General features: G+C 33.0%; 1 protein-coding gene across 1 annotated transcript in view; it reads left to right on the top strand.

Moving 5' to 3' along the window:
- Nucleotides 1-14,149, top strand: part of LOC124367862 (pre-rRNA 2'-O-ribose RNA methyltransferase FTSJ3) — a 32,567-nt gene extending 18,418 nt beyond the window's left edge. Inside the window, exons 9-14 of the mRNA XM_046825032.1 lie at nucleotides 1,374-1,450; nucleotides 3,040-3,290; nucleotides 6,395-6,689; nucleotides 10,154-10,341; nucleotides 10,621-10,808; nucleotides 13,861-14,149. Coding sequence (XP_046680988.1) covers nucleotides 1,374-1,450; nucleotides 3,040-3,290; nucleotides 6,395-6,689; nucleotides 10,154-10,341; nucleotides 10,621-10,808; nucleotides 13,861-14,098 — 1,237 coding nt within the window. The 3' untranslated portion in view covers nucleotides 14,099-14,149. The remainder of the gene's footprint in view (nucleotides 1-1,373; nucleotides 1,451-3,039; nucleotides 3,291-6,394; nucleotides 6,690-10,153; nucleotides 10,342-10,620; nucleotides 10,809-13,860) is intronic.
- Nucleotides 14,150-18,474: the final 4,325 nt, after the last annotated feature.

Here is an 18,474-nt window from a genome sequence, read left to right as displayed (position 1 = left end):
CATGAACGTCAAATTGTCCATCTTTAACTTTCTGGATCATTCACACACCACACCATCACTCATAAAGTTTTCACTTTGCTACAATCAAGTAATATCACTTCACACTTTTTTTTTTTGTTCTCTTAGGACAAGAAGCTTATAAATTGCACTTAGTCCTGTAAGAACCTTTGCGCTGCTTCCGGAGTGATAGGATATTCAGGATGGGTAAGGTTATGGAGTAGGGGCTGCCTCCTATCGAGATCCATGAGGAAGAATTAGGGCACTACATCTCAAAGTCATCCTGGAAGAAGAAGGGGAGGCCAGCTCTGAACGAGCCTCTACAGTCAAAGTAGGCAGGGGGTGGCACACCCTTGTTGAGGTTAACAAGAACCTCTGAGGTAAGGGAACAAACCCCACCAACTCCAACAGTCATCTTCCACAGTAGATTAGACCTATCGAATTGCCCATGAACCCCAGAATCTCAACATTTGCGGTTAGTGATGTGCCGCTACCGGACATCCATAAGGTGGCCCAGATTGAAGTGGCACATCGGTTTTTGCTGTGCCCAGTGGTGGGTTCAACTGGTAGGTATAAACCAGCCAGAAGTGATCCCTACTGGGTAGCCACTTCACACTTGGTGGAAGAATCAATCGAAATAGCATTGGAAGATTGTCAATGCGTGAGGTTTTAGCGGAAGAGGTGCCCAGGCAACTATTCCTTATTTTTGAATTGTACTATTCGACTGACTATTTCACAGCATGATCGGAGGGAAAAAACAGCCCTCATATATAACAGGACAGATTGAAAAAGGAACGGAAATGGAAAAGGGTTGATGGGAAGGTAACCACAATACTGTTGACTCAATTATTTTAACTCAGCCAGATTTCACATGTGAGATGAGTTTGTAAACTTTCTTAGTCCACAAAGAAATTTACAGCTGTGATTGCCTTCTTTCTTTTCTCTAAAGAATTATTTACATGAAATCTTCAGTAAACTTTCTGAATTAAACAAGGTACTGTTATTTTTTGCTCTGAACGAGGACAGTCGAGTTTTTGTTTTCTTTATATATTCTTTTAACCAAACTTCTATACTCACATAAAATTTTTGTGTGTCAATACCTAGTATTTTTAGTATAGCATGTTTATCTATCTTATTATACATATAACAATGGATCAATTTGTTATTAAAATGGATTTAATCATTTATATCCCGTACCATGCGTTGTTTCTTATTCCATTTTTTATTTGATGTATGTCCTCAACTTTAGCGTCCTCCTCAGCACTTATTGCCCTTTATCCTTTTTATATAACAACATCATTTCATTCTAATCCCATTAATAGATGTAATATAGTTTAACTTAAACTTTATTGCAATATTTCGTTTCTGTATTATAGGTTTTACAAATCAGAAGACAGCGAACCCGAAATGTCCTCTGAGGAAAGTGGCTTTGACAGTGATGCTGAAAGTTTACGTAAGTTGGAAACCGTAATGCTTTATTTGAATTAACTATTAAAAACGGATAGTTGGAAGAAATTAGGGACGTAATTTATGTTTTCCAACCTTAAGTGTGAATATAAAGGTTAAAACATGAATATGAGGGAATTAAGAACTCAATAGCAAAATCTTGAGTAATTAATGCTTTATTTACTTCAAATGTAACACAAATTATTTATAATTTTCTAGCTGTAAAATAACATTTTTTTCCAGGATAATTGTATTTGAAAGATGATCACAGTATAACCCTCAAACTTGGTTGATTCATTTTAAAGAGGAACAAGGAGATTGGTTGGGTGATGTAACAATAACATGATAATTATAGAAAGTTCTAGAAGTAGAGTACCACTGTCCGAATGTCAGTATTCAAGTTAAGATTCAAGTAATGTATTTAAATGTCTTCTATAACTCAATGCTTCTGAATGGCTACTTATGATGATGGATGTAAACAAATAAAGAGTACCTATCACAGACAAATTAAGAATTAATAAGTTATGTTATACTAATTCTTTGCTTCTATCTTAACCCTTCCCGCGCTACGGCAATTTGGGACGCACCATACCTAAACGCTACATATACCTCAAAATTTTTTTTCCATAAAGTCAACGCTAATGTTGTATTTGAGATTGTTACCATATAAAAAGACTTTTGGGAACGAAAAAAAGTATAATTTTTTTAATACGTTTATCTAAATTATAAAACAATATAAATACACCAAATTTAACGAAATGTTGAACGAAATTTTACTATCATGTATAATATTATATTATAGTATATTATATGTATAGTATGTATATTATACAATTAAAATAAAACATTAATGGGTATAAAAAGATCTAAAATTAGCCATCACGGTGTTCAAGATAACGTCAACGTGTGGTACGTCTTGAAACACGTATCCGGGTGCAGGTTCGGCCGGGCGGTGCATGTCTCGCACACGTAAATAGTCTCCTTGCGTAAACCGTTGCGTGTACACACAACACATCTTCCCAATATGTCAAAAACCAATTTGACAACGTAAACACAACAGTTCCACTCGCAGTCCGTGAACGAACTAAACCGGCGTGTTAGTTCGTCAGTAGCGCTTGTGTCTGGCAAAACAGGCAGTGGCATGGGTAGTGCGCCGCCATTTTGCAGCTTGGAGAAAAACCGGGAGGCGGGGACAACTATAACTGTGTATAACTGTGCTTTTCTATTGAGGGATATATGCTCCAGCAGTTGCTGCACTCCACCGGCAAAACTGGGAACTACTTACTCCCAATAATAACCTCAATGTTTAAAAGCGAATATATTTGTCAACAGCGTTTTGAGCAAAGTAAATATTGGCGGTTATATTTGTCAACAGTGCGCGAAGGGTTAATGAGACATGTCAAGTATGAGGTTAAGATTTTTCTTAACAAATTATCATTATTTTTGCAACAATTATCTTAAGTTAACACTTTCAATGTTCAGTGTAGTTCTAGGAACTTATAATACTTTTTCAATTTATTGAATCGCCAAGGTTATGTTTATTTTTTATCAGTCAGTACCTATTGTAAATGGACTAAGTATGAATTTTGAATGCAGGGTTTGAAGACGACAGCAGTGATGAGGAAGAAGTGAATAGAAGTAAGAAGAAGCAGAAGAAGGAGATAAATGAGAAATTAACTAAGAAAAGTGATAAGAAAGTGAAATTTGCTGATGAAGTGAACAAGAAAACAAAATCCAGCAGGGGAACAAAAGAGAACGAAGAACAGGACAATCCTCTCATTACAGATTTGGATCCAAGAGACAAAGCACAGAAAAGAATACAAAAAGCGGAATTGTGGTTTGAGAAGGTAAGAATTATTTATATTATCTTTACAAATATTAGTAAATTATTAATTAGTGCTTGTCTTTTCCTAGTTCCTACATTTGATATTAGATAATTTTTGCTTGTTTTGTATATATTTATATGCAAAATTTCCTAATTATTATGTTTGTGCGTATCATCTATTCCCCAGATAAGACTAATAGTGTATCTTAGTCTATTATGTGCATAAAAGGTATTGTGTGACAGTTAATAAAAACAAACAAACAAAAAATTAAAATACCTGATTAGTTTTGTTAAAGTACTGTTCTAGCTGGATCCCTTTGTTTAGTACTAGTTAACTTGTAATTAATTGTGTAAAATTTGAAATATTGTAAAGTTAACATGATGCGTTAAAGAGTTCTGTTTCCAATAATTTTGAATATACGGTTCACTACATCATTATAAGTGATAAATTTAAGTGCATTCCTAATTTTTTCAATAATTTCTTGTTGGGTTGTTGGCTTATTAAGAATAGATCACTTATTTTATTCTTCCAAAAAAATAATCTATGCAGGTCAAGTTTGAAGACCTAGCATGTAAATGGCACATATCCACCTCTGCCAAATCATTCTTCACAAATATTGCTGGTAAAGTGTGGTACACACATGCAAAATGTAGTTAAACTGTGTTCACTGGAGGCAATAAGTTAAGGAAACCCCATATGGAATAGTCCTAAAAGGACTTTAGCAGTTTCTTCCAGAGTGATAGGATTTTCAGGATGGGTAAGGTTGGAGGTAGGGACCGCCTCCTGTCACTACATATATATATAGTATATGGGTATATATATAGTACCCACTACCCCTTCTCATTGGATCTCAACAGGAGGCGGTCCCTACCTCCAACCTTACTCATCCTGAAAATTCTATCACTCCGGAAGAAAACTTTCAACGTTCTTTTATATATATATATATATATATATATATATATATAATCAGTCATGTAACCTTGAAAGAAGGGAAGGCTAGCCCTGTTATAGTCTCCTCTAGTTAAAGTGTGTAGGGGAAGGTATGACTGTATGTTTAGGCTACCAACAGCCTGTGACACTAAGGAAGCTCCACCATCTCAGAACAGAACAGAAAAGCAGTGCTGCAGTTTTTTGACCAACAGTCATCCTCCACAGTCCTGGACAACGAGACGCATTGATCCACGCTTTTACACAGTTAGTGATAGATGTGCCGCTTCCGGACATCCGTAGGGTTGCCCAGATGAAAGTGACACATCGGGTTTTGCTGTATCCAGTGTAGGTTCGACAGGAACGTATAAGCCAGCCAGACATGAACCTTCCTGGTGTAAAAAAATCATATACTTATTATTTCTAAAGTTAATTACAAAAGCAGGTCGATGATGTGTTTATTAGAAGTTATTGTATATTTGTCAAGTTAAAAAATCTTCAAAGAAATTCGTGTTGAAATCATCATTTTCAAAATTTCATGTATTTTGATGTTAGCCTCATGCAGTAACTAAAACAAAGTACAACATACACATAAAACATTCCTTTGCAGCTCTTACAAATCAGTTAAACAAGTATGTCTCTTCCCAATAGGCAAAGAGATTGACAATAAGAAAATTGAGTTCATTATGATGTTTTGGACACGATTCTAAAGCACGGTGGAGCAACTGAGTTTTCTACACATAACTTAGCTGTGGTGGAAAAAAAATTTATGCTTAATTCAATATTCACATTTAATAAAATCTTCTCACAATAGCTACATTATGTGTAAAATAATGATATTACAAAGGCAAAATAAAACTTATATAATATATCAAACTTTATCTTAAAAAGAATAGAGTTCTTTTTAACAGTATGGTCCCTAATTACTCATAATGTATTGTAATGTTAGTAATACAGTACTGAAATTTGTTTAGACATTGAAAGTTTACATGCAATTTAGGATAGACTAAGTATTTGAGTGATAATTGTAAATGAGATCAAAAGAAAATTAATTGAATTACTGTTTATTTATTATTAATGACTTTTGTTTCTAGTATGTATGTTTTATGCTATAACACAGTCATTACTTGATCAATATTTATAATTATGGATTGAAAAATCCAGCCCAAATGTGTATTATTAGTGTAGGATGAAACTTTTGTAATTATGTATCAAATCAATTCATAACATTTTACTACAAATCCATTGTCAGTTTATAACATTAATGTTTTTTGAGATGTATTTGGTTTTATATGATACTGTTTGAAGTTTCCACACGGTGTAACCTATCTTGTACAAAATTATACCTAATTGTGCAAAATAATACTAATTTCACTATATTGCGTACAAAATGTAATTAGTAAATTTGGAAAATTAAATATTTATCAAAATATTATACTGCTTTATGGTTTGCTATGTTATTTTGGTACTTTCTGATTAAACGGAGGCCACCCTGTTTAACGTTGAAAAAAGTAGTTATATAAGTAAAATTCGATTATGAACACAAAAACTATACCTTTATTAAGTATATTACTAAATTATAAACACATATTTATATTTGAGTATTCCAAAACTCGACAATGTCGGTGATAAGTGTGACGAAAGCATTGTTGCCAGCCGCCGAGCACCACATATATTCAGCAAGACAGGAATCTAAATGATGGCGAGCCGTGCCCCGATGTTTTTTATTTCGCCACTTTGCTGATCCTAGAACAAGTGTACAGTACGAAAACAAACATAACAATGAGCAGAGTTAGGTTATGTTTAAAAAACCGAGACACGAATCAAGTACAATCTGATTGGAGCATTGCAGTTACGCTGGTTAATGACCTTCGACTTGATATACCTTCACTGATTTGACTGTCCGAGCAGATAACAATTCCTATAACGAGATAATTGTGTACAGATGATAAACAAATAAATGTTCCACAGAATTTATTTTGTAAATGCCCACCCAAAGTTGCTAAATCCTGTTTATTATCGGTGGCCTCCGTTTAATCAGAAAGTATATTATTTTTGCTGACTATTTTATTCCATATTTTGTATTGTTGAAATTTTGACTTGTTCTGTGTGAAAATTTTACATTAAATATATATATATATATTTAAAAACAAAATTTTATTAAAACATATCAAAGTAATTTTTTTATATTGTCCTAGGATGTCTTCAAAAACTTGGACACAGAGGCTGATGAAGACTACGAGCTGGACCTGATGGTGGACAGTGTAAAGAAGAGAGGGGGAGTGATCCTGGGGCATGATGGCAGTGATGGAGAGGACGAGGAGAGTAAACTGCCCAAACTGTCCAAGAAGAAAGAAGTCGAAGGCAGTGATGGTTCAGAAAGTGATAGTGACTCTGACTATGATGTCATGAAGGAAACGTTTAAACAAAAAAAGAAAGAAAAGAAATCAAATGATAAGAATGCAGGATTTGAAACTGTTGCCACACCAAAAGGTGAGTTTCAGTATTATTTTAGTAACAATAATATTAAACCAACTGGTGTACATAAACAAATGACCTCATTGCAGGGAAATTAACTCAAGAGGCAAGATAAATATAGAAGGACTAGCAGTTGCCCGTGGCTTCGCACGCAATTTCCTGTTGAAAAACAGTACACTATATTTACGTATTCTTTTTCTATCACATTTTTTAAACTCTCCTGAGATAATTGATGGTCGTTCCTTCGTGAGCCTCTTGGGCATATTATGAAGGGGTGTACCATATCTCCTGCCTCTATGTAGATGAATCTCGATAAACTACAGTAATTAGGTTATACAGAACAAAACTGTCTGTTACAATTAATTGTCTGTCTAAGATATTTCCAATATTTTTGTGGACTTTGCCTTGTGCTCCGATCAAGAAAATGAATCAACGGAAACCAATTTTGATCATAAAGCGTCTTCTTTCGCCTCTTTTCATTTACCTTGGATCTAACCAAATTCGATTACCTGAAGTGCAAACATTCAAGGCTTTGTACAATGAGGTGGTTTTTATAACAGCATTTAATAGTATTTTCATTGCATTGGATAGTTTATTGATCACGGGTGCAATCTACATTTAAAATTAGACAATAACTTCTTCCATGCAATCTGCATTACACTACTGATCAAGCACTTTACAATAATAATTTTCTAAATTTTAAATGTAAACAAATGTTTATGCCTCTTTGATGAACTTCAGCTGAACGTATTAACAGCTGTTAAGTATCAGTTCACTTTGTATTACGTGTCCTGGCGCAGTCTGTCGGATCGAAGGTAAAACATTCCAAAAACAAAAACAATTTTTTTAGATATAAAATATTGATTAAATAAACAATTTAAATTGGACCGAATTGTAAATCTAAACCATTCTCGAATCCACCTGAAGACACACAAAAAATTTCATCAAAATCGGTCCAGTCGTTTAGCAGGAGTTCAGTCACATACACACGAACATAAGAAATATATATATATATATATATATATATATATATATATATATATATATATAAAGATGAAAGGCCATAAAAATCGTAGTATTTTTACAAATATTGTGTTTCTGTATTTAAAACTCTGAAAAGTATCCTCCAATTAGTTTATATTTTATTTTAAATAAAAATATGGAAGGATATGTATAATGAAACCCCCATATCATTGATTGGAGGTAAAACATTTAGTTATTTTGTACTGTTTTTGTCATTAGTTATAGGCTTGAAAGTGTCATAGGGGTTTACTTACTCTTACTTACTCCCAGGGCCATTTATATCGGAGGTGATATTTAGCCGCACCAACAAAGCTCCTCCATCTTGAACGGTCCTCTGCATCTTCCTCTGAAGCGCCCATCTTCTCCATATCAGCCTTCACCTGGTTCCACCATCTCACTTTTGGTCTCCCCCGGGGCCGTCTTCCTTCTGGGTTACCGTACATTACCCTCTTCAGTTTGCATTCCTCTTCTCTTCTCAAAACATGGCCTGCCCAACGGAGTCTTCTGCACTTTATTTCTCCTATTACATCCGTACTATTGTAGAGCTCCCTGATTTCTCTATTATGTTTTTTCTTCTCCATACCCCTTGTTCATATGATGGCCCATAAATTTTACGTAGAATTCTATTCTCGAAAACTAGAAGCTTTTTCTCATCCTTCTTATTTAGCCTCCACGTTTCGGATCCGTACAAAAGCACTGGACATATAATTGTTTTGTATATTCTAGTTTTAGTTTTGTGAGAGAGAGATTTGGTTGAAAGTATCCTATTGCATGCATATACATATATAATAAACTTATATAATAAACCTATACGGTCATAGGGGTTTAGAATATTTTAAAGGAATACAATATCAATGTAGAACTTAAACATTATAACTGTGGTACCTGTTTAATTTTGACTTTGTATTGTGTTTCAATCCCAAGAGCCATACAGCTGAGCTAAATTGGAAAGTCGTACGGTGAAAAAGGCTGCTATTTTATCTTGAATTTAGTTGAGGTTAACTGAACTACAAATAAAAAATGTTTGTAATTGTTCTAGCTAGAGAAATTTCTGTCATTCTTCCTTCTGAAGGTGTAAAAGCTAATTATAACCAATAACGTTATAAATACTTGTCATCAAGAGTGTTAAAACTAACATCATTATCAATGAATTAATACAATTGGTTGGTAAATATCCGGACTTAATTTTCAGAAAGAAGCTTTATAGGTGTTTACTTTGTAATCCTTTTTACGGCCTTCAGGAGATTTTTGGAGTTAGTCAAATTGCTTTTTGAGAATTATATACTCTTTGATGTTGTTTGTCTCAAATCTTTACAGTTGCCTTTTTCTTGTTATTTTAAATTAGTATATAACCTCTTGTTGTTATTTGTTGTTATTGTTAGTTTATTTATAAATATTTTATTAATTGTTGAATTTTAGTTTTGTTGATTAATTCCATTGTTTTAAATCTTTTAATTGTTATTTAATTGAAGTAATTTATTTTAAGTAATTGATGGTGTTATTTTAACAACTCATTTTACACCTTAAGCCATTGCGGATCGTATTGTTTTGGCGCGCGGGCACCAGCGGGAACGAATTAATTTACGGTCAGCGGCCAAACGAACAGCAATGGTGCGCCACATCGTATTGCTCGCTATTGTATACTCACTTCATATCTACGTTGAACTGGATTCCAGTTTATAAAAATATCTCCATCTATATTCTTAAAAACAAAATAATGAAATACAATATATTGTTTATGAACTATTGTAATATTTTCTTCTAATATTGTAATGGACATAAGCGCACTATATCTTCATTGTCACTGTCTAGGCCACTACTCTCAATAACACTCTCTAATAAATATCGATCAAGTTCAGACGATCGTAAGTTTTCCATTTCGATCAGCACATATTATGACACGCAAATTATACCATAAAATGTGATACTAGTTACTATTATAATAACAGCTGAGGAAATTGACCAATCAGAAGCGCTACAAAGCAGAGAGTAAACTCATAACAATGATTTTTCAACTTTGACATACAACTGCGATCTGTAGGATATTTATAAAATTTTTGAAAACTCTGAACGTAGACCGTTGTTAAACACTCTTAGTTGACAAAAATTAGCAAATTATAAACAGTATGAATTTGAAATGTAATAGTTCATCTGTAATTTATAGTTATAAGTATATCTAGACTTGGCGTTCTGCCGCAATACTGACGTTGTTAATACTTGTAAAAAGTCTTAAAACAATAAATTGATTCATTACCTACTTATGTCAATCGACAAGGTTATTATTACGCTATCCAACAAAATTATCACATGTATGACATTATGTTATGTTTTATGCATATGACAAATAAAGAGATTTTGATTTAAATTGAATTGAATACTTGTCATTGCTAAACCTGTAACTAGAGTGAGCGTGATTAAAAATGAAAACACATCTTTAGCAGTTTTTTTGTTATCAGTGAGCAAGAAACGTAAGCTGACCGAAGAGGGCCTGGCACTAGGAGCCATGCTGGTGTCGTCCAAGCGAACACGTCGGGACCTGCTGGACAGTGGATGGAACCGCTTCGCTTTCAACGATGAACATCTTCCCGACTGGTTCGTAGATGACGAGAAGAAACACATGCGCAAAGAGGCTCCAGTACCTAAGGTAAGCGTTCATCTTTTGATGGGCAAACACTTAGTGTCAAAAATAATGATGTAATTGTGGAATAGGAAGCAAAGAGTTAGGCTGAAACCAGTTTTCCCTCCTCCATCGTCAGTTTAAGACGTTAAAGACTTATGCAATAGTCCGCTATTGCTGTAATAGAAAATTCTGTAAAGGATTTTTCATGGCCTTAGAAGTGATAAGATTTCTATAATCCTTCTGATATAATGTAATTGAAAGATATTCTTAACTTGGGTATAATATTTCAATTTTTTATTGTAGGAACTCGTGGATGACTACAAGAAAAGGGTGCAAGATCTTAACGTGAGGCCAATTAAGAAAGTGATTGAAGCCAAAGCTAGGAAGAAGAAGAGGGCAATCCGAAAAATGGAGAAGGCGAAGAAGAAATTGGAAGGCATTTTGGACCGGCCTGACATAACCGAGCAGGAGAAACGGCAACAAATCAGACAGTAAGTTTAAAATCTGGTATTGAAAGTTTTTATTTTAGTTTATTCAATCCATTGGCACCTTAATATTTATGCATCAGACCTCCCTCAACAAACACAATTAAACATGTCAAATGCAATGACATACTCAATTATTTGCTGAAACTTTTTCAAATGCAGTTTTAATGATACAATTTTAGGTACATCATCCAAGTCCAGACATATCCACTGATATTAGCAACTATGACGACTCAACAAAAATTTCTAGTGATATGCTATGTCCCACCAGTGGCAGTTCTTAGGTCTGGCCATTGGATGGCACTGTGAGCAATGTTCAAATGAGATACCTACATTTTCTGTAGTTCGAATTAATGTTTTCAGGATGCACATCAAGCAAGATTATCTAATGATTTTTATATTGTTTTTTATTAATAGACAAGTCTGTTTTGTTTAAACAAAATGCGCAAAAATCCTTTATATACATTTTGTAGTGAATTTTAGTAATTTAAAACTATATTTGTATTAATTGTTCTATTTTGATATCAATTCAATTCTAATGGAGGAAAATGGATTTTATTAATTTATTTTTAATCCTATGTATTTTTTTGTAAAATGTGGCATTTATTAAAAACCTTAATTTTTCAGCCAAATAACCATAATTGTGGACAACTTTTAGATTAATTTATAACATTACTTTATATCACAAAAATTTGATTTTAAACGTTAGTATTAGTGATTTATTAGTTTCATTAGAATAAGCACAATCAAGTTATTTAATAGTCTTTATCATGTTAAAAAAACATTTTTCAAATCTAACAAAGCTTCAGTTCATGTATTTATTAATCAGTAAATTGTTACTTTAATCACACTTTCAACTGGATGGCCACTGACTGGGAAATCCTTAATATTTAAAATAATATAGGAATTTAATGCATCCGGAAGAAACCAAAATTCCTGTTTTAAAACTGGGGAAAATTTAAGAATAATATTTTTTCAAAAAATTCCTCAAAGAAAACAATAGTTCCATCACTTTTTGAATAAGCACGTGATAAATATAATTCAACACATCTATGAGCTGCTGATAATTCCAAGGTTCACTATATAGTGAAGTTGGTCTTGGTTCATCCTCACATCACATAACGTAATATTTCAGTGAGCGTGAATAAAGTCTAGTGAACAAGTTTACTTGAAATTATTATAAAAATATGGGAAAGTATCCAACACAGAACAGCATTTAGTTCAGGAATGTTTTAAACAAACTGGAAGAAGTGTCATAAACTACATTCCACCTTTAATATAAAGGCAGTAAATCAAAGCAAAGGCCTTCATTATAAAGTGAAAGATGATACTTTAAACTATTCAGCAATGGCAAATAATTAAATATCTTCTTCATGGGCTGTTTCCAGCTTTTAGTAAATCTAATCTTTTCTGGACTCATTATTCTTGCCAATATTCTTATGCAGAAGTTTAAACTTTTAAAATGAAATCTGATGAGTGATCCAGTCTGAACGTAGATCCCGTAGTGGCAGCACTGTAACTGTAACAGTTCAGTTTCGACCGTAACCTGACGTCGTAAACTATGATTGCCACATCAGTCTGGCAGTTACTGTAGGTAATGGCCAAGTCTGGTGCTGGCTTACCTCTGCCCTTTTGGCCCTTGTGTTTACGGTCATACATATATTTGTCATTTACACGACTTATTTGGAGTACGGCAAATGCTGTTTTTTCTTTGTTAATACATAATATTTTTTTATTGACAGTTATGTGATGTTTAAAACATCTTTATGCTTGCATGTTTACTTCTATTACTTGAAGATTAATGTTCTGATTATTAAGCAAGCAACAGGATTGACCTTTTGGTCACCAGTGCGTTAGCTGGACACCGAAGTCAACCAGTTTACAGATTTTGCAATGCAATAGAGATATCCACAAGTGTTAAAACTGATTCCAGAAATTTTCTTACGAAAGTAATGCTGAGTTTATAATTTTCAGCTTTATCCAGTATTACCCCTTCCACAACCTTGTGACGATCCTGTATTTCTTTTTTATCAATTGTTTAAATGTTTTTTCTCGAGAATTTATGATAATGAGCCATTTTATGTTGTATTTTACATTTGTGTTTTTACCTTTAGAAAACTACACTTACCATTTGCTAATAATAATATATAAGAAGCATCTTAGTTTAATACCATTTCTTCCCAAAACTTTTGTCACAGGAAAATCCGTTATTTCAGGATTAATGTAAGCAAATAACATCCTTAAGAGACGGCTGTATTAAAACAACCTTGAGTTTTACCCAACCTAATGTTAATCTATAATTATTAGAAAAACAAACACTTAGTTTTTCATGTAACGAGTATACTTTGCAGATATTCAAATAATAATTTTTAAAAGTTTTAATTTTTGTCAATAATCGTTAAAAATGAAGAGAAACTAAAAAGTATTTGAATATTTATAAATTAAATCTTTGAATACATTGACTGCAGTAGATGTGCATTAATACTATCCCGGCTATCTTAAAGTTGATACATGACGCATATCGCAGTAAAGGTGTTAAATAAGACACCTCCCTTAATGCTATGACTAAAACTAAGCATGTAAAAGTGTTCGAAAGTTTATTAACATTACTCTTGTGGGCCTAAAACCAAGATGGGATATAAAATAAATTACATTCATATAGATAAATTGTATCGCTTAATTGCCCTTGTTGAACATTTCTTGCCATCTATTGCAATGTATTTACTCTTAATATAAAAATATATGTCTATGTTATGAATTTGTTTTTGATTATTATTTAAGTACAAATATAACAAGGAAGAAAGCCTAAATATATTTTTCCATTACTTTAATAAACATTAAATACATTGTAGATCGTCCTATCAAATTGAATATACTTTTCAAAATAATTTTAAAATCAATCAATCCAATAACCTTTTTTACCAATAATAATGAATCAAGAACAATTTTTAAAGCTTTTCTACACTCCTGTTTGCGTCTAGATCAATCTGGATAAAAAGTAAATTTGAGGTGGCACTGAAACAAATATCAATACTTTAATATACAATGCTGCTTACAGGCTCTATAAGAAGGCGAAGGCTGCGCCCAAGAAGGAGGTGACTTACGTGGTGTCCAAGAAACATCTGGCTGCCAAGAAAACGAGGAGACCGGCTGGAGTCAAGGGCCAGTACAAGGTCGTCGACCCCCGAATGAAAAAGGATGTACGAGCCCAAAAACGGGTTAATGCGAAGAAGTTCGGCAAGAAGAAAGGTGCTCCTCAAAAGCCCAGAGGAAAGACGAAGAAGTCAAAAAAATAAATGTACATAATGTGTAATTGTTATGTTGTAAAGTTAAATTTTTACATTTTACTTTGGAGTTGATTTATTGAACCTTTTATTTATTATTAGATCAATAATATAAAATTATCACAATTGGTTTTGTGACCACTAGCAAAATTGTTTGAATTTCATAGTTTTTGTCATAATGTTTGCAGAGTACAAAAAGTATGTTAAAATATGTTCTATAGGAGAGCCAATTGCCCTATGGTCTTAGGTGTCAGACTTTGGATGTAAGTTAGAGATAGTGTTATTCAAATCCTGTCCATGATCAAAGCAATTTTTAACAGTTTGGTCAACTTTGTACTGTTCTTACTTTCCATCTTATTCCATTTGATAAGATCTTCAGTGACCCATGAGGATGAGTAGAATAAGGAAAAAAAAGAGTTCAGCCTCTTATTTTTATATAATAAATTTTTGTCAAGCTATTTACTGGTGCCATTTCTGTCATGTGTTGTCTTTAGCATTGTCGAGCTGGGTTTAAGAAAATGTTCAATAAGTAATAAACTGGTAGATATTAAATGGAACCATTGTATAGACTATTTTGTAGTCTAAAATTCAACAATATTTTTCTCCTTTCTAATCGTGAAGTGATAAAATGTAACTTAAGTGGAGTTTAAATTTTGTAAAATAAAAGACAGTTCTGCTTCTGTGAGAACTATTCCCAAGAGTAGGTAGTGTAGATTTCTATCCCTAAATAGATTTAGGGATAGATAATTAATAAATAGATCATTACAATTAGGATTTTTTAAAGAATAGTATTATGATGATGCATGCAGATTTGAAGTAACTGACCTGTAAAATTCTACAAATGTCAAGTCTCCAAAACAGTTTGGAGGTTAGGTCTGTAATTTTTTCTGATGAAGTTCATGATTGCCTGAAAAATGAAAAATAAAAATAAGTACTACAGTTTGAGGAACTCTCTGGGCAATTGTACATTTACATTTTTTCATTAGGTCTTGTTAGTGAAACATATAGTTTGATATAACAAATAAATGTTATTACAGAAGAACAATGACGGTAACCCTCAGTTCACAATTTTTACTTTATTAATACATTCCACATTCCAATGACAAAAACCAAGTGGCAGCTGAGGTTGCACTTGTTCCGCAGTGATGTACTCCGGAAAAGATGATCTGGAGTTCAGTAGAAACATTATTCTGAAAAACAGTTTCATCAAGTGTGTAGGTAATAACATTGCTCATACAAGCTATTTTGATTGTACTGTCTCATCTCTGACTCATGCTGTGAATTGAGTGATGCCCCCCCCCCCCCCCCGTCAGCTTGGATGAGTGTCCATATTGACCTTGGACAGCATGAGCATATCTGGTGCACATGAAGAAATTAGGTTGAAATACTGCTATGATTCAAATGTCTATCATTAAATCCCGACTATGATTTAAAAGCAATATGTGATAAAAGGGGCATACCAGATACTTTTATTTGATTCTATAACAATTGAAACAAATTTTCGGAAGAATGGTAATTTTTTTCTCAAAAATCTTAAGGCAAATAATGCCTGCCAATAAAAAGAACTCCTGATCCGAAGATTCAGAATGGATGGTAAATTGAGAAAATATTTTCTGTAAGTTTCTAACAACCAAAATTCACACAGTAGAATTTATTTCTGGTTGGTTTATACCACACTGGGTACAGCAAATACTGATGTGACATTTAAATCTTGGGCAACCCAATGGATATCCAGGAGAAGAATATCACTAACCGCATTCTAAGAAAGTAAACTAAATTTCTGTTTCACTGGTCTAGTTTACTGCTGAGGAATACTGTTGGGGCTCCAATAAAGTTAAAAGATTTTTCAAGCCTAAACCATGAAGGGAATAATGACTCCTGTATCTGCTTTGACTGGAAGATGTTGGAACAGAGGTAGCCTCCACTTCTTCCGAAGATCTTGACAGGAGGCGGCCCTTAACCATCCTGAATATCCTGTCACTTTTCAAGCATTGCAAAGGTGCTCTAAGGACTTAATGCAATGATGGATTTCCTCATCTTTTTGTTATAAGTCAACGACAACACAAACCACATTTGCATAAAACTGCTTTGGGTTAACCCTTTTTACTGAAGATGGCTCTCTATGTCAAAGCCAAAAGATTTTAATCGTGCTAGCAATTTAATGCGATGTGAACCAGAAAAATGGAATGCAGAATCTATGGTTGATAGTCGTGACCCTGACCAAGTAAGCCTAAGAATTGAGAGTATTGCTATAATACTAGATCATGAAGCTATTGTCTATATAAATCTAATACCTTTAAACAAGCAATTCTTTTATATATATATCTTTTGTATAATCTGAATCTCGGAAACGGCTCCAATGATTTTCATGAAATTTAGTATGCAGGAGGTTTTGGGACGATAAATCGATCTAGATAGATTTCATTTTTAGAAAAAATTTTATTTGTGAAACGAAAAACTGCTACAAAGTCGATATTTATTTATTTTTATTTCCTTGTTTACATTCTATAGTAAATTACATCTGATGTATCATAACAAAAGTAGAAGCCAATCCTCACAGCTGATGTTTCATCAAATGCCAAAGAGAAAAAAATAAAAATGTTTGTATAAATTTACGAAGGTCCAAACCGAAAGGAAATTCTGTATTGTAATATAATAAGTTGTTGAATAATTTCACTCCTTTTAAAATTAAATCTATTTTATATACTTCGTCCCACACATACTGCTAAAGTCAAATGTCTGCAAACCTTAACTAACATTATATGAGCAGAAAGGTCTCATAATTTAGATGTTTTGTCGTCTACAAGATTTGCGGCACAAGTGTAGCTACCGAAAATGACGAGCAACGAGAATACCGATTAGAAGAACAAAGAAGGCTTTAGAACTTAATAATTATTTACTGACATATAGATGTGCCGTTACTGCAGTTTTGCAATATCACCCCTTAGGACCATTTGAAATTTGGTGTATCCATTGTGGTGCATATGAATACACCAATGAGGAACGGGTTTCTAATCGCATAAATAGAAATTCCTTTGGTGACTGCTGTTTGCATGGACAAATTTTAATGGAGTAACCAAAAATTAAAAAAAAATTAGTATGTCACTTTAATCCGTCACCCATATTTGGAAGTTTCATAAAAATAAGAAACATACATACATCTTTTGCTCTAGCATCCTTTAATGTAGAAGATGGCAAAACAATAAATAGCTATGGCATTTATAGTTTGCGGACAACTATATCATAAAATGAATCGCGAAACACGATTTACCAAAAAAAATACAGAGCAAAGTTCGGTTTCCTTATACTCATATAGATTTAGGATCCCATTCCAGCTTGCTAACAAAAAGGGTATACATATAGGTAAATGCCATCCTTCATTCCGATGTAATACCACATTTAGTAGGTTATTTTGTTCCTGAAATTTAAAATTAATCTTAGTATTATATTGAGTAAAGTATTATAAAGTTTGTGCTAGTTAAGTGATTGTTTTGCCTGTTTAAAAATTCAGTCACGTACTGTTGATATATTAAGTTACACAATGTACCTTCATTGTGAAAAATTTTAGTATATAAAGTAATAGTAGTATATTAATAATCACTAATGTGTTCAAATAGGCCTACATAACTAGAAGTACGTTCATTTAAAGAGCTGCAGGCAGAATCAATGGGTCTCCCTGGAGATGGTCTAAAAGGTCATATATTCCATATACAAGCTATAAAATGGATATACAGAGTGTCCCGTAACTCTCTGGACAAAGGTATACCACGTTATTGCTCAGGTCAAGACAAACGTATTTCACCTTATGAACATGGGTCTCCGATGCTTAGTTTCCCACCTGTCTGTCTGTATGTGATTTTTTATTAAAAACATGAATAATTAAAAACTAATGCATTAAATTACCCCAAGTTTCGCTCAAATGTTTATGATTACATGCCAAGCTACTGAAAAAATATAATTAAATTGTTCTTTAGTATTTTCAAAATGGCGGCCATTAAAACTTTAAACTTTGAATATGTTAAAAAATAGGATTTTTTCTACAATTATAAAAATAATAGTTTTTAGAGGGGGTTTTCAAAAATCAAATGATATTAAAATGATTTAAATCGACTAATACATAACTTATTTAAACCAGATTTACTGTGACAAGACATGGCCCACATTGAAGTTTTCAGCGAATAGCCAATCATACAAAAACTGAATAAACGGCAGCTTTAATTGTGGGCCATATCTTGTCACAGTAAATCTGCTCTAAATCAGTTATTTATTAGTCGATTTAAATTATTTTAGTATCATTAGATTTGTGAAAACCCCCTCTAAAAACTCTTATTCTCGAGAAAAAAATGCTAGTTTTTAATATATTCAGTTTTAATGGCCGCCATTTTGAA

This window comes from Homalodisca vitripennis, chromosome 8, assembly GCF_021130785.1.
Source record: "Homalodisca vitripennis isolate AUS2020 chromosome 8, UT_GWSS_2.1, whole genome shotgun sequence".
NCBI lineage: Eukaryota > Metazoa > Arthropoda > Insecta > Hemiptera > Cicadellidae > Homalodisca > Homalodisca vitripennis.
This window is presented reverse-complemented; position numbering and strand designations above follow the sequence as displayed.